This window comes from Protopterus annectens, chromosome 4.part1 (genome assembly GCF_019279795.1).
Source record: "Protopterus annectens isolate FY-2018-M chromosome 4.part1, PAN1.0, whole genome shotgun sequence".
NCBI lineage: Eukaryota > Metazoa > Chordata > Ceratodontiformes > Protopteridae > Protopterus > Protopterus annectens.
The window spans coordinates 823,859,292-823,881,408 of record NC_056734.1 but is presented as its reverse complement, the minus strand read 5'-3'; the positions used below and the strand labels follow the sequence as shown (position 1 = coordinate 823,881,408).

General features: G+C 44.8%; 1 protein-coding gene across 9 annotated transcripts in view; it reads left to right on the top strand.

Moving 5' to 3' along the window:
* The window catches only part of GIGYF2 (GRB10 interacting GYF protein 2), a 2,932,407-nt gene that overhangs the window by 459,452 nt on the left and 2,450,838 nt on the right, over positions 1-22,117 (top strand). For all 9 annotated transcript variants that reach the window (XM_044070588.1, XM_044070589.1, XM_044070593.1 and 6 more), the window contains exon 5: positions 8,898-9,006. In XM_044070588.1, the coding sequence (XP_043926523.1) occupies positions 8,898-9,006 (109 nt within the window). The remainder of the gene's footprint in view (positions 1-8,897; positions 9,007-22,117) is intronic.

Genomic DNA, 22,117 nt, shown 5'->3' with positions numbered 1-22,117 from the left:
ACTATTCATTTGCCTACTTTTATGCAGACCCCCAAAATAAAGGGGAAAAGATTTTGCACACTTTAGATGTACACAGGCAATTGCTATTATTTAAGCAGGACTAAGGATTTCAGGCAGTCTCAGCAGTTGTTTGTTTCTTTTGCTTTGAGTTCACAGGGCAAGCCTGTGTCAAAACAAACTATTTCTAGGTGGATTGGCTTTTGCATTGCATTTTGTTATTCCCATCATGGCAAGGAGATTCCAGCTGGGATTAGGCCTCATTCCACTAGGGCTACTGCCACTTCAACAGCATTTCTAAGGGGGGTGGCAACTAAGGATATTTTGGAAGCAGCTACTTGGAGTTCAGTGCATACTTTCTCTAAGCATTATCACCTTCCTATCTACTCTAAGTCTAGGGCTGGTTTTGCCACAGCTGTTTTGCAAGGCATGTTGTCAGCTCCTGCTTCTTTATGATTTGCCAGCCTCCCTTACCTCTGCTTTGGGATTCTACCCAATAGTAAGGACTGCAGCAATGGGGAACGAAGAACATAGTACAGTTTTGTACCTACCATAAATGTAGATGTTCGAGGATCCCCATTGCTGCAGTCCAATTTACTCCCTCCTTCCCCTCTGTGTTTAGGGGTGGTTGTGTAGGTGAGGTTACATGCTTGTATTTTTGTATATATTCTTGTATATATTGTACATATTTTTGGTGCAGGTATTTTGGGCCTTGTCTTTTTAGGGTCTTCTGACATCTGGGGCAAGAAAAGACTGAGGATATGACGTCGGTCATGCGCATTAGTACCCTGACGTACTGACGTCAGTCTAATGCGCTCTGACCGACGTCAGCCTTATACTCTGGTATTCGGGCCGACTGGACGCGGACTATACCCAATAGTAAGGACTGCAGCAATGGGGATCCTCGAACATCTACATTTATGGTAGGTACAAAACTGTACTTTTTGATGCTTTAGAGGCCTCATGTAGAGCTGCTGTCACGGGGTCTGTCATACGTAGGCATGCTTGGCTCAAAGAGCAAACCTTACCAGATCATGTCAAAGCAAAGTTATTAGATGCACCACTTCAAAAAGATGTATTGTTTGGTGTTAAAGCTGAGGAGGTACTAAAGAAAATGGAGGAAAAAGCGAAATCTGTGCAAACAGTGAAAGATTTCTTGCAGGTGCAACCTCCACGCTTCAGCAGAAACTGGCCTTCAAAAAATTGGTCCTTTCCAGCCACAGACAGACCTCAAAGGGGCAGATACAGATGCCTAAGGGTTAGAGGACAACCTCAAGGATCTTACAGAGCTAGACAGTGGCAAGCACCAACCCCAAGAGGTGGAGAAGATAGATCACAGTCATTTAGAAAACAGACACAATGACTTCCCCCTATGCCTGCCAAACAAAGCTATTATGGCAGCACTTTTGGGCGGAAAACTGGCATTATTTTCAAAAAACTGGCACATTGTTACAAAAGACAAATGGTTTCTGGACATTATAGACAGAGGCTACAGGTTCCACTTTCACACACTTCCAAAAATGAGAGGCTTGCCAAACCTGCCACAAAATCAATGGGCAGAGGCACAAAGACAAATTTCCGCTCTCATGGATATGAAAGCAATTCAAGAGGTACCTGCAAAAGAACAGGGTCAAGGTTTTTATTCCAGACTATTTCTGGTACCAAGGAAGGACAAAGATTGGAGACCCATCTTAGACCTATCCATCCTAAACACATATCTACAGGTGCCAAAATTCAAGATGCTAACATTACAGCAACTTCTTCCCATGCTGGGCAAGGAGTCTTGGCTGGTAACATTGGACCTCAAGGAGGCATACCTGCATGTCCCTATCAGACAAGATTGCAGAAGATACCTCAGATTTCTTGCAGGTTCAACCCATTACCAATTCTCTGCATTGCCCTTTGGCTTATCTACTGCGCCCAGAGTGTTTACGAAATGCCTGGTATCAGTAATTGCCTTCTGCAGACAACAAGGAATACAAATCTACCCATATCTGGACGACTGCCTGATCCAAGCGGACAGCAAGGGCATTCTATTGCAGCACCTGGCATTTGTAATAAAACTGTTAAACTACCTGGGATACACAGTGAACAAAACAAAATCAAAACTAATACCTTCTCAACAGATAATTTTCCTGGGTGCCAACTTAAATACAACCACCCAGATGGCCTACCTCACGCCAGACAAACAAGGGCAACTGTCTCAATACTTCCAACAAAATGGCAACTTTCACCAGACTAACTGCAAGGAAAGTCCTGCAGGCTCTGGGATTCATGGCATCTTGCATCCTACTAGTACCATGTGCAAAGCTGCATATGAGGAAACTACAATGGTACCTAAAAATGGTCTCAACACAGCCACAGCTTGGAAACAATTATACCACTCATTCCATGCCTTCAAAAGGAATTTTTGTGGTGGGCTCAAGCATGCCAAAGAAACACAGGTCTCCCTTTCTGTTTACCTCAAGCAACTCAAATCATCACAACGGATGCCTCAGACTATGCCTGGGGAGCACACATGGCAGATTAGTGCATTCAGGGAAGATGGTCCCAAAAAGAGAAGCATCTACACATCAACCAAAAGGAGATGCTAGCCGTGCAAAATGCTTATGACCTTCAAAGACCTACTCCATCCAGGCCAGCTATTGATGAGGACAGACAACACCACAGTCATGTGGTACATAAACAAACAGGGGGGAACTCATTCATACCCCCTGTGCAGGCAAGCCATGACCCTGTGGAACACATCACTGGAATTACAAATTCAACTACAGGCACAATTCCTGCCAGGGAAGGAAAACACACTGGCAGACAACTTAAGCAGAAATATGACAGACCCACACGAATGGAAGTTGCATCCTCAAGTCTTCTCAAAGATAACTCAGGCACGGGGACAGCCAGACATAGATCTATTTGCTACCCACAGAAATTACCAGTTGGAAAAATTCTGTTCAAGGACCTATCATCCACAGGCCTGGAAAGTGGACGTGCACTCTTTCAATTGGACAACATTGACCGTCTATGCCCTTCCGCCTCTTCCTCTACTGACCAAAGTTCTATTAAAAGCCAGAGCAGAGAGGCCAAAAATGATTCTCATTGCTCCAGACTGGCCACGACAGCACTGGTATCCTCTCCTAAAGAGCCTGACACACTCACCACCATGGATCCTACCTCTAGTTCCTCTTCTGTTCTCCCAGCACAATTACAAAACCCTTCACAGCCAGCTCAAAACCCTGAATCTAGCTGCATGGAGAATACCTTAATTTCCCAACAGACGCTCCTCTCCAAGGAGGTGCAGGATGTCATCTTGGAGGCCAGAAGACCCTCTACTAGAAAAGCCTACTCCGCCAAATGGAAACGATTTTGTTCCTGGAATCAAGAAAGGGGCCAGAATCCTTGGGTAATAAATATACCTCAAATTTTACAATACCTAGCTGAGATGTTAAACAGTGGCCTTTCCTTCTCCTCCATCAAGATCCACGCTTCATCCATTTCTGCACAATACAATACAGATCCTCCTTTATTCTTACATCCTCTATTAAGGCAGTTCTTCAGAGGGGCAAAAAATATAAAACCCCCACGGAAACCACCAGTCCCAGCTTGGGACCTCAGCTTCGTATTGGAAAAACTGACCCTGCCTCCCTTTGAGCCAGCTTCTTCAACAGAGCTACAATACTTGTCGTGGAAAACAGCCTTCCTTCTGGCTATTACCTCAGCACGCAGGGTTTCGGAGCTACAGGCCCTCATGGCTGTGCAACCATTCATCATTTTCCATCAGGACAGAGTTTCCTTACGAACCAACCCTACCTTCATGCCAAAGGTAGTATCCAGTGTAGCTTTGAATTAGACTATTCATTTATACCTACCTTTTATCCAAATCCACAGAACAAAGGGGAGAGACTACTACATTCCTTGGACATTCACAGACAACTTCATTATTACTTGGACAGAACAAAGTCATTCAGGAAATCTGAGCAGCTCTTTGTGTCCTTTGCTACAGGTGCTCAGGGAAAGGCTATTTCCAAACAGACAATTTCAAAATGGATAGCCCACTGCATACGCTTTTGTTATTCATTTCATGGAAAATCTGTGCCTGTATACATCAGATCCCACTCCACCAGGGCTACAGCTACCTCTGCAGCTTTCCTCAGGGGGCTCTCTACCAAGGACATTTTGGAAGCAGCTACCTGGAGTTCAGTGCACCCTTTCTCCAAGCACTACCACCTTCCACTATACTCAAAATCTAGAGCGGGCTTTGCCAAAGCAGTCCTGCAGGGCATCCTAGCCCCTCTTAGTTCCACTTAGTGCCTACCACCCTTACTTAACTTTGGGATTCTACCCATCTGTAATGACTGCAGCTATATGCACGATGAACATAGTACAATTTTGTACCTACCATAAATGTAAATGTTCGAGTGCTCATACAGCTGCAGTCCAGGTTACCCTCCCTCCATCCCCTCTTAGGGCAGGCCTTATGACAAACACCTTATCATATAACCTTTTTGGGGTATTCTTTTATGGTGTATTTGCTTACAACTACTGTTTTTGATTTATCAACATTGCATGTTTGCATAACATTATGTTTTGCCTTCCTTCTGGGGGCACCTGACATCTGGAGCAAGAAAAACTGAAGAAAATGACGTCGGCTGCCTCTTTTATACCCCTGCCGCACTGACGTCAGGGAAGACGCGACGACAACCGACGCCGGACCTAGACTTTGGAATTCAGCTGACCGAGGACCCGCCTGACGGCAGGATAACCCATCTGTAATGACTGCAGCTGTATGAGCACTCGAGCATCTACATTTATGGCAGGTACAAAACTGTACTTTTGCCTCCCCCCAGAACTACCAATTGGACAAATTCTGCACAAGGACTCCCCACAAACAAGCTTGGAAAGTGGATGCCCTGTCATTCAACTGGAAAAATCTATCAGTTTATGCCTTTCCTCCTCTGCCTCTCCTCTCCAAAGTACTACTAAAGATCAAACAGGACAAACCAAGGACGATACTGATTGCACCAGACTGGCCACGTCAGCACTGTACCCCCTCTTGTGCATTGTGTCACTGCTGGCTCCGTGGCACCTGCTACAGACCCCTAGGCCAGATTTTCCATCCTCACCTTCAAACCCTGAACCTGGCAGCCTGGCTAATTACCTAATCTCTCCATTACCATCCCTCAGTAAACAAGTGTTGGATGTCATTTTGGAGGCAAGGAGGCCTAGCACTAGAAAATCTTATGCTGAAAAATGGAAAAGGTTCTGTTCCTGGAACCAAACTCAAGGGATGGGCACAGCAGCACCCAATTTACCTCAGATTCTTCAATACTTAACTGAGATGCTTCACAAGGGCCTTTCTTTTTCCTCCATCAAAATTCATGCCTCAGCAATTTCAGCTCATTATAACACAGAACCACCCCACTTCTCTCATCCACTGCTCAAGCAGTTCCTCAGAGGAGCCAAAAACTTAAGACCACCCAGGAGAGCCCCAACTCCAGCCTGGGACCTTAGCTTTGTATTGGAAAAACTCACTCTACCTCCTTTTGAGCCAGCTGCAAGTGCACAGTTAAAATTCCTTTCCTGGAAAACAGCCTACCTCTTAGCAATTACTTCAGCAAGAAGGGTATCTGAATTACAGGCCCTTATGGCAGTGGAGCCTTTCATCATCTTTCATGCGGACCTTGTGTCCCTCAGGACTAATCCCCCCTTCATGCCCAAGATAGTGTCCAGTGTGGCTCTTAATCAGTCCATTCATTTGCCAACCTTCTTTTCTAAACCACAGAACAAAGGGGAACGGATACTGCACTCCTTAGATGTGCACAGACAACTTAGATTTTACTTGGACAGGACTAAACCTCAAAGGAAATCTGAACAACTGCTGGTGGCATTTGCTAAAGGGGCAGAGGGGAAGGCCATTTCAAGGCAAACCATTTCTAAATGGATAGGCCATTGCATTCATTTCTGTTATAAGCACCATGGAAAACCTACCCCATAGGGAATAAGACCACATTCAACCAAGGCTGCATCTACCTCTACAGCCTTTCTCAGAGGTGTCCCTACCAGGGACATCCTAGAAGCTGCTACCTGGTGTTCTGTACATACTTTCACAAGCATTACCATTTGCCTATTTTCTCTAAATCCAGTCCAGAGCTGGCTTTGCCACTGCAGTCTTGCAGGGCCTTATAGCTGGTCCAAATGCTGTCTAAATTCCTCCTCCCATCCTTAGCTTTGGGAATCTACCCAAATGTGATGTCTGCAACACTGAAACACGAAGAACATAGTGCAGTTGTGTACACTTGCCATAAATGTAGATGTTCGAGTGTATTCACTGTTACAGTCCTGGTTACCCTCCCTCCAGCCCCCTGACTTCTTTTGGTGGCTATACCTCTATTCCCCTTTGTTGTTGTTGTGACTTTCGGCTTTTCCCGGTTAGGGGTCGCCACAGTGGAACTCCGGTCAGCTAATGATTGGCAGTTGATTTTTACGTACCAAGTTGACAGCTCTGACGCACAACCTTCAACTAAGGTACGCCCATTCACACATGTCTCCACGCAGAAGACGCTCTGAGTCTCGAACCGGACAGCGTCTTACTGTGAGGCAACAACGCTACCGCAGCACCACCACTGTGGATACCTCTATTCCCCTTTACTATGCTTAAAAGCTTTTTGGTGTATTTGCTTTTTTGTTGGAGGTATAATCTTGCATATATGTATTTAATTGCTTCCCATTAGGGGGGCACCTGACATCTAGGGCAAGAAAAACTGATGTAATGGCGTCGGTGCATGCTTTATATCCCTGGCTACCTGACGACATGGAAGATGAGACAGCAACTGACGCAGGACCCAAGACTTTAATAATCAGGCCGACTGAGGGCTACTGCAAGCAGGTAACCCAAATGTGATGACTGCAAAAGTTAATTCACTCTGACATCTACATTTATGGTAAGTGTATGCAACTGTACTTTTTCCACCCCACCCCCACCCCCAGCCATCCTCAGGTTAACAGTCTAGAGGATTGGGTTTTGGCATCTAGGAATGCATTCTATCCTAAGGACGTGGTTTCCATTCTAAGGGAAGCAAATAAACCCAATGCCAGGAAATCATAACTGGGAAAATGGAAAAAAAAATCCATCTGTGTCACAGCAAGAACACCAGCCCTTTTCGGACAGAAATTAACTCAGTCTTGCAGTACCTGTCAGGCCTGATTAGACCAAGACTTTTCCTATTAAAGCATTAACTTACCTGTATCTGCCATATCAGCTTGCCTGCACAGTGCTCTGCCATCTTCTTGCACCCCACATAAAACTTTTTCTGATAAGGGTGATTCACATGAGACCACCGGAAGGAACCCTAAACCTGCATGGGTTCTGAATTGAGTGTTAGATATACTAATCTTGCCCCCCCCCCCGCCTTTTGAACCTGTGACCAGTGCCTCTTTAAAGATGCTCACCTGGAGGACAACCTTTCATGCAGCTGACACACAATCTTTGAGAGACTCAGAGTTACAAGTCCTCATTTGTAAAGAACCTTTCACCGTTTTTCACAAGGATAGGGTATCCTTCAGAGCAAACCAATTTTTATGCCTAAGGTGGTATCAGAACTTACTGTAAACCAGAGTATCCACCTACCAGTCAGCTTCCTACATTCATAGAGCGGGACAGAGCAAATTCCCCATTTATTGAATGTGCACAAAACAGATCAGGTACTATTTAGACAGGACCAAAATCCGTAATACACCAGAGCAATTACTGGTGGTTTTCACAGAGGGCGAACAGGATAAGCCTGTCTCTAAACAAACCAATTCAAAATGGATAGCAAACTGCATTACATTCTGCTATTCACACCATGGAAGTTATTTACAGAGACACATTAAAGCCCAATCCACCAGACATGGGACACTGCCTCATACAGATGACCCATCATCCAACTGTTAGCTTTGAGAGTCATTCCAAGAATCAGTACTGCAACATTAGCTATAAAGAATATAGTACAGTTGTCCGATTTTACACAACTGTGGATGTTGCAGTATATTGTCACCCTCCAACCCCTCTGTCTGCTGACCTCTTGTCTCCCTTGTGCTGGGTGCAAAGGGTGGAGGATTTTTTCTGCAGATAGTCCTCTTATCTCCATCATCCCCTTTCTGCCTCCTTGTTTTTTCCTCTCTTGCACTTAAGTCTAGACAACTGGGGAAGTTGCTCTCTCCTCTGGCATCAGATTGCTTGTCCAGTCCTTAGAAAGAACTGAAGATGGCATCTACCATTACTCTTTTTATACCCGATGTGCAGATGGTGGTCATCAGACGTCCTTTAGCTAGGGATGATGTAAAGATTCTGGAAATTGGGATAGTCAAGGGCTTCTGTATGGCAGAAAGACCCCAGAATCATCAGTACTGCAACGTTGATCTACTCGAACTTCTATAATTATGGTAAGTGGGACATAGCTGTACTTTATGTAGTATACTTACTTTTTCATGCAAGAGTCATGTAACATCCCAAAAGAACATTTAGTGCAGTTTATCTGTTCATAGATGCATATGCTTGCATGCTCACACAAAGGTACATGGTTTGATCTGTTTTGTAGTGGAGCTTCTGCACTGACAACCACAGCACAAAAGAACATTCCATGGGCTTCAGATGATCTGACCACCGAAGGTATCGGCCAGATTAATCTACTGTCTAGCAATATACGTATGGCAAGTAGTCCTCCCTAACACACACACACTGTTCTACTTTCTGACGTGGTAATTTGTTTGTCTGGTTTCAATGGCTTTATCTTAGACTTTTTAAAGTTAACCTGTTATTGACATTACCGAAGAGGTGGGTATGTATTTTTCACATGTGTCTGCATGTTGGAGAGATTTTTTTCCTGTTTAAGCTGATCATTCATCCCTTTTTGTTTTCATAGAGAAATTTCTCAATCTCTGTGAACAGCTTAGCAGTTCTTCGGTTAGCAGGACGTGGAGGAGGAACAGTGGTAGGGGCTGTTCGAGGTCGAAGTTCCTCCAGAGGTAGAGGTGAGCATGATGTCTCTTGCTAGTGCTTCTTAGCAACTAAATTCACTCATCTGTGCAGACTCACTGTAGTCATATTGAATTTGTTTTCCTCTAATTGATTGTGATATGACATGTCAAAGGTCTTTTGGATCCCTTAGCAGCTATTCATCCATTATTAATTAGTCTGATTCTTAAGTCATGCTGAAAAGCTCCAGATAATGTGAAGAATACCTTTGTACAAGGTACGATATACCCTGGTCGGGGAATCATAGTCCATTTCTCCCCCCTCTCCCATCAGAGTTTTGAAAAGCCTCAAAAGTTGGCACCTTTTGGGTCAATCTCTTCCTCTAGCTACTTGGATGACTACCAACCCTAGGAACCAAGGAACATACAAGAGGAGGGACATAGACCCCCCCCCCCGGAATGGCATTCCCCAGTTTCAGGCTTCAATGAGGAGAAGTAATCCCCACAGTTCTCTCCAGATGACCACAAATTCTAAGTAAATAGACCTACCCCAAAAAATGAGGAATTTTTGATGGAAGCTTTTTGAATCTGACTTTCTAGATCCTGGGTGGTTCCTCTGCGCTGCTTGCATGTTTGATCTGATCATGGAAAAAATGGCTTTGTGAGAACTTGATGTGGCTGAGGCTATCTAAATGAAGCCTGGCAAGACACTTCGTTCTAAAGACGGACCATTTTAGGGTAAGGGTCCCCTTGCTGTTACTCTGTAGTGTCAGCGACTGACCAGTAGAGAGCTGCATAAGAGCACATTTCCAGGGCTGGTGGTAAAATGGGGGATTGTACTTTTGTTTCTGGTACTTTGTCATGTCATATGTGCTTTGTATTACTTGATGCACATGAACCATTTCCAGTGTGAGCTTGCTGTTCCAACTCTAGATATGCTGAGGAGACTGATACTGTATACTTGAAGGCAGCTTAGAAGCATTTATGCCCACTACGCTTAACATATCTACATATGCCATCTGTACAGTGTAGCTGGGATAGTCATTACTGTTGCCTGGCTCATATATTTTGAATATGGAGAAATTTTAGGCATCATTCAAAAACACCATTTTCAACAAGTCCTTATACTTCAGACCTCTGGTGAAGAAGAAACTAGTGAAGAACAAGATAGAGAAGGCAAGACGTTTTCTGCAGAGGAGGTCAAGTTTACAGCCTCCCAGAGGCTTTCATGGTATCAATAGGGCCCTAAGAACTTGTGGTTTAAAAAATGTCCCATAGGCAGCCCAGTGACCATTTTCAAGACTTGTTCCTGCAGAGGTCTCATTGGGCCCTTTCAGTGGATGTTACCATCCCAGGAGAAGTAGTAATCCATAAAATCAGGTTTCCTCGATCCCTTCCAAGGAATGCAGTAGTGGAATACATAGAAGCTTGACCAATTGTTCCCCTTGGGAGGCAGTCAAGGGTTGACTCTTCCTGCAGTGAAATGGGTGTATAGCATTTAGGCAGATGTTATCCGGAGGCAGTATCATTCCTTTTTTCTAGTTACCCAAGTGGTCCTCTCCACCACTTCCAGACTTGCCACCCTGTCAAAAGTAAGGGGGCAAAGGTAGAAGTTTCAAGCCTTCTAGCCAGAGGAGCCATCCAGGATGTCTTTCCACACTAGAGAAGGTCCAGGGTTTATTCAGGATTGTTTCAATTTGCAAGCAAACTACAGACTTGTGACTCATTTTGAATCCCTACATCCTAAACCAGTATGTTAAGAAAACCAAATTCCAGATGGTCTGGGTGCAGTACAGCCTTCCTTGTGCCCATGAAGGGGATTGGATATGCCCGTTGGACCTCCAGGATGTTTACATGTACACTAGAGTTGTCAAGGCTTCCAGGAGTGTCTTTTGCTTTTTCGGTCAGACAGTTATTTCCAGTTTTTGAGCTCTACCATTATGTCTCACCACATTCCCCAGGGTATTCACCAACTACATCACAGTAGTCGCATCTCACATGAGACTTGGGGTAATTTGGGCCATCTCTTATCTTGATAGCTGCTTATTCTATACCCCAAGAGTGTTCATTGGTGAAGCAAAGAGTTTACCTGTTTTTGTTCCTTTCTACTGTGTTTGTACACTTGTGTTATGTAATTGAACTTACCTATTTGAATGTTTTTGTTTGTCCTTGGCTGGGCCTAAAATTGGGCACACTTGTCAGTGTCCTAATCCAAACTAGACTAATGTGAAAAAAATAAATTGTTTGTTGCATCTTTGTCCCTAGTGATTTTGAGAAATGTGGACTAATCACTTCTTGAAACTGTAACAAAACTTGATATTCATTTGCAGCCAACTGGACACCTTACACAGGGATAGCCAAGGTTCCTAAAGATTGAATCCTTTCATTTCAGGCTGTGGTTTGCCATCTGATAGTTCTCTTCAATACCAACAGCACTTCTAATTCTTAAGGCACTGTGGCTTATGGTAACCACAGTCCACCTTGTACAACATTCCTTTTCAAAAATCCTACTCTTGACACAGAGATCATTTCCCTGGGGCCTAAAGATATCAAGGCAACTACAGCTAAGAAAACCACCCCTTTGGACAGGGATTCTAGAGCTTTGGACAAATGGGGTAAGAAAGTATGTACTTCTGCAACTCTCGCCATTAGGGCCTTGAATTGTCAGTTTCACATGCTGAAGTATCAGCAACATGTTATGGAACTTATTAAGCAAAAAATAGCTATTTTTTATAGACTCTGCAGAAAATAAAGATTTGCAGGAACTTATGCATTCTGCAATCAAAGTCAACAAGCGTACATTGCAGTGTGGCTTTGACACCCTAGAAGCATCTTGCAGGGCAGCAGTCACTGGTTCTGTACTGAGAAGACATGCTTGGCTTAAGGAGCTGATCTTGCCAGACCATGTCAGTCAGAGTTATTAGACGCTCCTTTGAACAAGGGCAATCTGGCACCGAAGCAGAAGAGGTTCTTAAAAGATGGAAGAAAAAGCTAAATCTATGTAGACACTTAAAGAATTCTTACAAGTGCAGCTCCTAGATTCAGTAGGCATTGCCCCTAGAAACACTGGGCCTTTCCAGCCCCCTCCAGGCCATCACAAACTAGACCAAGGGGAAACGGACCACCCAGACTACAGTCTCAGGGTATGCAAGAGATCCAAGCAATGGAGTGCCCCACCCCAAAGCAGGCAGTGCTAACCCACCTCCCTATGGTAAGACCTCACAATGACTTCTCTACTCCACTCCCCACCTCTGCCCAGCGACTTGTGCCCCTAGGAGGAAAACTTGCCCTTCTTGCAAAAAAACTTGATGTCCATCACCAAAGACCAATAGGTCCTCAACATTGTATTCCAAGGGTGCAAATTCTACTTCCACTCACTGCCAACTCCAAAAGGGATCTCAGACCTTCCTCCAAACCAGTGGGCAAAGGCACAAAAACACGTTCAATTCCTGCTCTGTATAAGGACATTTCAACCTCTTCTTGATGAACAGATGGGTCAATGATTCTATTCCAGATTTTTCCTGCTACCCAGAAAAGAGGGCACTTGGCGCCCAATCCTAGGTACTCACTGGCCAAAGCAGTGGGGAGCTCCCACTTCCAAAGCTGGAAGTAGTAGGGCACCTTCCTGTGGAAAACTGTTACAATGACTTAACCTTAAACCTTCTAAGCCCTGCTCAACTGACTGCTCCCTTAGGGGGAAAGATCGCCCTGCATGCCAAAAACTGGGAACTCATTACCCAGGACAAATGGGTTTTAAGTATAGTTTCCCAAGGATACAGATTCCACTTCCACACCTTACCAACCCCAAACGGTTGGCCAGACCTACCCCCAAATCAGTGAGCAGAGGCTCAACAGCAGGTTCTCTCTCTTCTAAGTATCAGGGCTATCCAACCTGTCCTAGCAGAAGAAAGGGGACATGGTTTTTACTCAAGACGTTTCCTGGTACCCAGAAAAGACGGCTGCTGGCGTCCTATCCTGGACCTCTCTACTCTGATGAACACTTTTGTGGTAATCCCAAAATTCAAAATGCTAACTCTTCATCACCTGCTTCTTATGCTAGGCAAAGATGCTTGGTTGGCAACCTTGGACTTAAGGGAAGCTTACCTGCACATTCCAATAAGGAAATCTTGTACAAAATACCTACGCTTCAGAGCAGGCTACAGGCACTATCAGTTCTCTGCACTTCCCTTTGGCTTTTTTACTGCGTCCAGTGTATTTACAAAGTGCCCTAGCTCCAGTCATTGCATTTTGCAGGCAAAGAAATATTCAAATATACCCATACCTGGACGATTGTCTAATTCAGACAGAAAGCCAGGACTTGCTACTAAATCATCTGGCATTTATAAAGAAACTGCTAACCTCACTGGGATACACCATAAACAAAAAGAAATCTCATCTAGTACCCTGCCCACAAATTGTATTCCTTGGAGCAAGCTTGAACACAACTTCTCAGATGGCTTACCTCACGCCAGAGAAACAAGTTTGACAGCCTACTTCAAACTACTGGCCACAAAGACCCAGCTATCTGCAAGGAAAATCCTGCAAGTCCTGGGGTTCATGGCCTCTTGCATCCTACTAATTCCATATGCAAGACTGCATATGAGGAAACTACAGTGGTATCTAAAAAGCCTATGGTGCCAACATTCTCAGGACCTAGAATCAGTGATTCCTGTCATTCCTTGTATAAAGACAGAGTTTCTTTGGCGGGCAGAGGCCTGCTACCACAACAAGGGACTGCCATTCACTGTACCACCTGCTGCCCAAATCCTAACAGCAGACGCATCAGACTATGCATGGGGGGCTCACTTGGCAGGGCAGCGCATTCAGGGCAAATGGAACCCGAGTCAAATGCACCTGCATATCAGTCAAAAAGAAATGTTAGCTGTACAGAATTGTCTGCAGCCTTCAAGGACCACATTCTTCCAGGACAATTACTGGTAAAGACAGACAATGCCACTGTTATGTGGTACATAAACAAGCAGGGGGGATCCCACTCGTATCCTCTCTGCAGACTAGCCATGGCTCTGTGGAACACAGCCTTGAGCTACCAACTGCATCTACAAGCTCAATTCCTACCAGGCAAGCTAAATTCACTAGCAGATGACCTAAGCAGAAATCTCATGGACCCCCAAGAGTGGAAACTGGAACCAAAGATATTCAACATTTTGAGAAACGAATGAGGGAACCCAGAGATAGACCTGTTTGACTCCTCTCACAACTACCAATTGGACAAATTCTACACAAGAACTCCCCACAGACAAGCTTTGGAAAGTGGATGCCCTGTCCTTCACCTGGGAAAGCCTCTCAGTTTATGCCTTTCCCCCTCTGCCTCTCCTCTCGAAAGTTCTGCTAAAGATCAAACAGGACAAACCAAGGACAATACTGATTGCTCCAGACTGGCCACACTAGCACTGGTATCCCCTCTTGCGCAGTATGTCACTGCTGGAACCATGGCACCAGCCTCAGACCACTTCCCTGCTGTCCCAGCAGGAGGGCCAGATTCTGCACCCCCAGCTTCAAACCCTGACCCTTGCAGCAGGGCTAATTACCTGAGCTCTCCAATAGCATCCCTCAGTAAGCAGGTGCTAGATGTCATTCTGGAGGCAAGGAGGCCTAGTACTAGAAAATCCTATGCTGAAAAGTGTAAAAGATGATGTTCCTGGAGGCCAACTCAGAGGATGGGCACAACAGTGCCCAGCTTACCACATATTCTTCAATACTTAACAGAGATGCTCCACAAGGGCCTTTCCTTCTCATCAGTTAAAATTCATGCCTCAGCCATTTCAGCACATTATAGTACTGAGCCACCACTCTTCTCTTACCCCCTGCTGAAACAATTCCTCAGAGGGACAAAAAATTTAATACCACCCAGGAGAGCCCCTATTCCGGCCTGGGGCCTTAATTTTGTATTGGAAAAGATCACTCTACCTCGTTTTGAGCCAGCTGCAACTGCAAAGTTGAAATTCCTTTCTTGGAAAACTGCCTTTCTTCTAGCCATGACTTCAGCAAGAAGAGTGTCTGAGTTACAGGCCCTCATGGCAGTTAGAGCCCTTCATCATCTTCCATGCAGACAGGGTGTCCCTCAGGACCAACCCTTCCTTTATGCCCAAGGTGGTATCCAGTATGGCCCTTAATCAGTCCATTCATTTGCCAACCTTCTTTCCTAATCCACAGAAGAATGAATGAATTCTGCACTCTTTGGACGTTCACAAACAACTTAGATTTTATTTGGACAGGACTAAACCTCTCAGAAAAACTGAACGACTGTTGGTTGCCTTTGCTGCTAGGGCAGAGGGGAAGGCCATTTCAGAGCAAACCATTTCTAAGTGGATTGCATTAATTTCTGCTATAAGCACCATGGAAAACCTACCCCACAGAGGATAATATCACATTCCACCAGGGCTGCATCTACTTCTATAGCCTTTCTTAGAGGTGTCCCTACCAGGGACATCCTAGAAGCTGCTACTTGGAGCTCTGTACATGCCTTCACCAGGCATTACCACTTGCCTATTTTTTTCTAAATCCAGAACTGGTTTTGCCACTGCAGTCTTGCAGGGCTTAATAGCTGGTTCTAATGCACTCTTAACAGCCTCCTCCCTTCCGTAGCTTTGGGACTGTACCCAAATGTAATGACTGCAACAGTGAAACACGAAGAACATAGTACAGTTGTGTACACTTACCATAAATGTAGATGGTTGAGTGTATTCACTGTTGCAGCCCTGGTTACCCTCCCTCCAGCCCCCTGATTTCTCTTGACTATACTTTTCTTCTTGTTTAGTGTATTTCAGCTTTCTAGTGTATTTGCTTTTTGTTGGAGGTGTAACCGTATATGTAATTGCTTCCCATTTTGGGGGCACCTGACATCTTGTGCAAAAAAAACCCCTGATGTAATTGCGTCGCCTGCATGCTTTATACCCCTGACGACCTGACGTCATGGAAGAAGAGATAGCATCCGATGCAGGACCCAAGACTTTGATATTCAGGCTGGCTGAGGGCTACCTGCAGGCAGGTAACCCAAATGTAATGACTGCAACAGTGAATACACTCGAACATCTACATTTATGGTAAGTTTACACAACTCTACTTTTCTCATGGCCATACTGTATATCATAATGGTGTCTGAGCTTCACATGCTCTGTTCAGATGTAGCTTATTTATTCTTCCACAAAGACAGGGTTTCCTAGTGTACACAAAGTGGCTTCCATGGCAACCATTGTTTCATCGATTCACCTGCCCCTTTTTTTCCCTAACCATACCAACAAAGGAGGCTATAATCTGCATACCCTGTACCTCCATAGGTAACTGTGGTTTTACATTCATAAAAGCAAATTCTTTAGAAAAGAGACAAAGTTTTTCATTTCTTTCACAGTTAATAAACTAGTTCCTTGTGTCCAAAGCCACAGTCTAGGTGGCTTTCGAATTGCATTGTGTATATGTACTTAAACCATAGTAATCCTTTGCTAGGCAGACTTATCTTATCACAGCCAAGTGACGCCTCCAGCCATTTCTGCAGTTACATTCTACTGATGTCTCTAGGCGCCACATGTTCATATTTGCTTTAATAATTCCAAAGCCCTACTACATACAAAGCATTAGATTTGATCTTAAAGCTTACACAATGGGAAATGCAACGGAATTGATAATTTTCCTGTTCCTGCAGCAGGTGGTATACAAGTATATATTTATTTGTATTGTAATAATTTTCATACTACTTTAAATAACTCAGCAATCAAGTGACACAACTGCTTTGCCTTATATGAACTCTCACAATCCACTAAAAAATGCTGTTGGCAGTATATGTGTTGCTTGAATGGTTATTGAGATGTTATAATGCTATTTATGCAACATTACATAATTCAGATTTACTTTGATTATTGTGGCTTATAAAGTTCAGTTTAAGACCAAGAATTAAACAAATGCCACCACTGTAGAAATTACTTTCAAATGAAGCGTTTGCCATTTACAGTTTTCTGGTAACACTTGTGGTTTTACAGATATGAATATTTATTTGATCTGTAAGGTGATAAACATTTAAAAAAAAAAAGTGGAGTTGGGCCACACCCACTGGGAGATGTTCTTCGTGTTTCACTGTTGCAGTCCTAACATATTGGTTATCCGGCTCCTGGTAGCCCTCAGTTGGCCCAAATACCAGAGTCCTTGGTATATGATGTCGGCTGCCATCCGTTGTAAACTGATGTCAGAACGTCAGGTGTAAAGGGAGGCGATCGACACCATTTTCTCAGTCTTTCTTGCCGCGGAGCCCAAAGCAGATGCAATTTGCACTAGTGCCGGTCGGCCCTTTATCTTCTTTCTGCTTTCCGACTACCAAGTTGAAGACGCCTTCAGATAAGTACCCCGTTGGGGATCCTCTTTTCTTGCTTTAACAAATGTCAGATAAAGTTAGTAACTGTCTTGCCTGTGGAAAACAGATTCCGCACCATGATTTTCATTCCTTTTGTATAACTTGTTTGGGCCTTGAGCACGACGTCCCTAACTGTGATCTGTGTGCTTCCTTCAACCCACGTACCATACGCCGCAGAGCTAAGATTTTATATAATCATTTCGGAGTGTGGCCTAAGTTCGTCGTTATGGCGTCTTCTGGTCTCCCGACTTCGGATATACCTAGGAAATGCAAGGACAAGGACCACCTCAGGCCTAGGGTTAAAGCTGATGATGATATGCCGGTGAAATTGGTCGTCGGCCCAGTGGTAGCTAGTGAGGCGCTTTCGCAGCCCCTACAGTCCGCAGAATTTCAGCCACATGCCTCTGCCGAGACCTTTATGGAGTCCTCCATGCTGCAGGCTGCTTTCTTGTCTTCCGACCCTCCGCCTGTCGCCACCTCAGATGAGTCCATAGCTGCTATGCAGGCACCGGCTTCTGACTCCTCTTTTCTTCGACATGAGACCAGAGCCAGACCGACTACCTTAGCTCAGACTTCTGCAGTTGTTGGGCCTTCCGAGTCCCTCTGGATTACTAGTAAACCTTTCAGCCGCAAATTACCCACAAGCAGGCGTCTGCCTCCTTTCCTGTGCCTCAGTGCCAGTTGGTAAAGATGGCTGGTGATCTTCTTATCCTTATTAAGGGCTCTCATCCCCCCTTCCAAGAGGGGTAGGGAATTGTCTCCTGATGTTTTGTCTGAATCAGTTTCTTTGGTTTCCACTATGAGTCCATAGCTGCTATGCAGGCACCGTCTTCTGACTCCTCTTTTCTTCGACATGAGACCAGAGCCAGACCGACTACCTTAGCTCAGACTTCTGCAGTTGTTGGGCCTTCCGAGTCCCTCTGGATTACTAGTAAACCTTTCAGCCGCAAATTACCCACAAGCAGGCGTCTGCCTCCTTTCCTGTGCCTCAGTGCCAGTTGGTAAAGATGGCTGGTGATCTTCTTATCCTTATTAAGGGCTCTCATCCCCCCCTTCCAAGAGGGGTAGGGAATTGTCTCCTGATGTTTTGTCTGAATCAGTTTCTTTGGTTTCCACTATTTCTGCTGATGAGGAAGGAAATTCTCAACTTTTTTCTGGCTTTGAGGATTCTGATGCTGAGGATTCTGTCCCCTCTGCCTCCCCTCCAGAAGATTTTTCCTTTGGGGATACTTTGAATACTCTTAGGGAGCACTTTAAATGGGAAAGTCAGGATTTCCCTCAGTCTAAAAAGAGGATCCGGGAATTTTTAGATTTGCCACAGCATAAACCTCTGGCTATATCTCCTGTTTTGGAAGTTGTGGATGATGATTTCATGGAAAATTCTTTAACTCCCAATTCTGTTCCTCCTGCTCCCAGAAAACCTGATAGGTGTTATAGAGTTCTTGATTCTCATCAGTTTCTTTTTCGAAACCCTACTGCTTATCCTGAGATTATTTCTCTAGGTTCCAAGAATGTTAAGGCTACTATTGCTAAAAACCCAGTACTTTCTGATAAGAGTCTAGAGCCTTGGACAGGTGGGGTAAAAAGGTCTGTACCTCTGCAAACTCTTGCCATTAGATCTGTGAATGGTCTTTTTCACATGCTTACGTATCAGCAGTGTACTTTGGAGGCTATTAAGGCTAAGCTTGGGGATAGTCCTTCCATGTCAGAGAACAAAGACTTACAAGGTTTACTAAATTCTGCCACTCTGGTTAATAAGCATTCTCTTCATTGTGGATGTCCTTCATGGATGCATCTGCAGTCATAACAACTGGGTTGTCCTGTCGTCAGGCAGCCCTTCAGTCGGCCGGATTCCAAAGTCCGGGTCCGGCTTCGGCTGATGTCGCACTTCACCCGACGTCATCTCTGTTGGTCTTCGGGTATAAAAGCATCAGCCGACGCCATTTTCTTCAGTCTTTCTTGCCGCGTGGCGCCCGAAGCAGAAGCTGTTCACAAGTGCCGGTCGGTCGGATCCAGAGATTACTTCTACCGAATACTACTTCGAAGACTTCTAAAGCTAAGTACCCCGTTGGGGACTCTTTCTTGCCTCAGCCGATGTCAGAAAAAGTTAATTGTTTAACCTGTGGGAAACAAATACCTCATAAAGATTTCCACTCTTACTGCCTGCCTTGCTTAGGCCCAGCCCACGACGTAGCAGCCTGTTCGTCCTGTGCTTCTTTCAACCGACAGACGCTTAGACGTCGGTCGGAGTTTGCAGAACAGTTTTTCGGTTCTGATTTTGCGTACATTATGCCGCCGGATCCTCCGACTACGCATTCTGCCAAAAACGCAAAGAAAAGACCGACACTCGGGTCCGCGGTTTCGCCGAAACCATGGTTAAGCAAATCATGAGTGTCTCGGTTTCGTCCGAAACCGAGAAAACTGATCAAAATACAGCTGAATCTATCTCTACAACTGAGGTCCCTGCTAACACTCTTGAATCGGCCTCAGAAATTTTACCCACTACGGTGCTTACCACTGACTTATCAGACACCATTCCCTTGGATGTCTCTACCCCAGCACATGGTGCTGCTAGGCCTCCAGCAGCCATGTCCATTAAGGCCTTCGCCAGGGCTAAAGCAGCCAAGACTACTAAAACAGTGCCTGTTAAACCCCCCTCAACCAGGCCCTCTTCCAGTTCTCAAATGCTTACTTTGGCAGAAGATTTAATTTCATTAATTAGAGGATCTCAATCTCACCCAGACAGGGCCTCTCAGCCCCAGAGAAGAGACCTAGGGCAGAGCCCCATGAGCCAGTGTCCTCTGATGATTCTGCTGATGAATCAGACATAACTGACCAGCCAGAGGCTCCTTTCTCCAATTTTGAAGATTCTGATGCTGAAGAATCCATTCCAGCTGCTTCCCCACCAGAAGAATTCTCTTTTGGGGAAACCTTGCATGCCATGCGAGAACAGTTCCAATGGCAGCAACAGGATTTTTCAGACTCCAGGAAAAGACTTAGGACCTTTTTGCACCTTCCACAGCACAGGCCCTTAGCTATACCTCCTGTTCTCTCTGTGGTGGATGATGCTTTCAATGATGTCTGCTCCGCTCCAGATTCTTTACCCCCAGCCCCTGCCAAACCAGACAGATTTTACAGGGTGCCAGATACTCATCACCACCTTTACAAGGCCCCTCTTGCAGACCCCGACACTATTTCCCAGGGTCCCAAGGCAGTAGCCGCGACCATAGCTAAAAACCCTGTTCCTTCTGAAAGGGAAGCAAGGTCATTAGACAGATGGGGTAACAAGGTTTACACTTCAGCCACTCTCTCAGCTAGAGCTTTAAACTGTCAGTTTCACATGATACAATACCAAGAGTTTATGCTTGATCAGTTAACTAAAAAGCTAACCACTGATGAATCTCTTGATAAGAAATATGTATTAGAAATGGTCAATAACATACAGCAAGTTAGTAACCATTCTTTAAAATGTGGCTATGATGCACTGGAGGCTTCATTTAGATCAGCCATGACTGGCACTGTAATTAGAAGGCATGCATGGCTAAAGGAGCAAGCTTTACCGGATCATGTTAAATCTAAATTGCTAGATGCTCCTATGGATAAAACAAGTTTGTTTGGTACACCTGCCCAGCAGGTTATGAAGAAAATGGAAGAAAAGGCAAAATCAGTTCAGACAGTTAAAGATTTCTTGCAGGTTCAACCCCCAAGGTTTAGCAGGAACTGGCCTGCCAAAAATTGGTCCTTTCCTGACTCCACAAGACCTCAAAGGGGCAGGAATAGACGTTCCAGAGGCAGAAACCAATCCAGAGGAGGTGCCTACAGAGGACGACAGTGGCAAGGTAACAACAGAGGCACAGACTCAACACCTGCCACTACATCAACACAGCCACAGTGACTTAATCCTAAACCCGCCTACCAGGGAACAAATAGCAGCTCCTCTAGGCGGAAAGCTAACCTTATTTTCAAAAACTGGCACCACATAACAAAGGACAAGTGGATTTTACGAACCATAGATCAAGGTTACGGTTCCACTTCCACACTTTACCAGACAAAAGAGGAATGCCAAATCTACCTCCAAATCAAAAGACAGAGGCTCTACAACAGATAATGGAGTTAGCAAACATGAGAGCTGTGGAGAAAGTGCCAACAGCAGAGCAAGGAAAGGGGTTCTACTCCAGACTATTCCTAGTTCCAAGAAGAGTAAAAAGTTTGAGACCAATTCTAGACCTGTCCACCCTGAATACTTACATCATTATCCCAAAATTCAAAATGCTGACCCTACAGCAACTTCTTCCCATGCTGGGCAAGGAGTGTTGGCTGGTAACTCTAGATCTCAAGGAGGCATACCTGCACGTCCCCATTCGACCAATCTGCAGAAGATACCTCAGATTTCTTGCAGGATCAGAGCACTATCAATTCTCAGCATTGCCCTTTGGCTTATCTACTGCCCAGAGTATTCACAAAATGCCTGGCATCAGTAATCGCCCATTGCAGACTACAGGGAATTCAAATTTATCCATACCTGGACGACTGCCTGATACAAGGAGACAACAAAAGCAAGCTGACAACAGATTTACAAAGGGTCATTTACTTGCTTCAAGCACTGGGATACACAGTCAATTTACAAAAGTCAAGACTGATACCATCCCAGACAAGGACTTTCCTGGGAGCGGAATTGGACACAGTAAGACAAATGGCATTCCTAACTACAGAAAAACAAAAAGAACTCCCTCTTTACTTCTTGGCACTAACAAAACTGAACAAGTTAACAGCAAGAAAGGTACTGCAGGCCTTGGGTTTCATGGC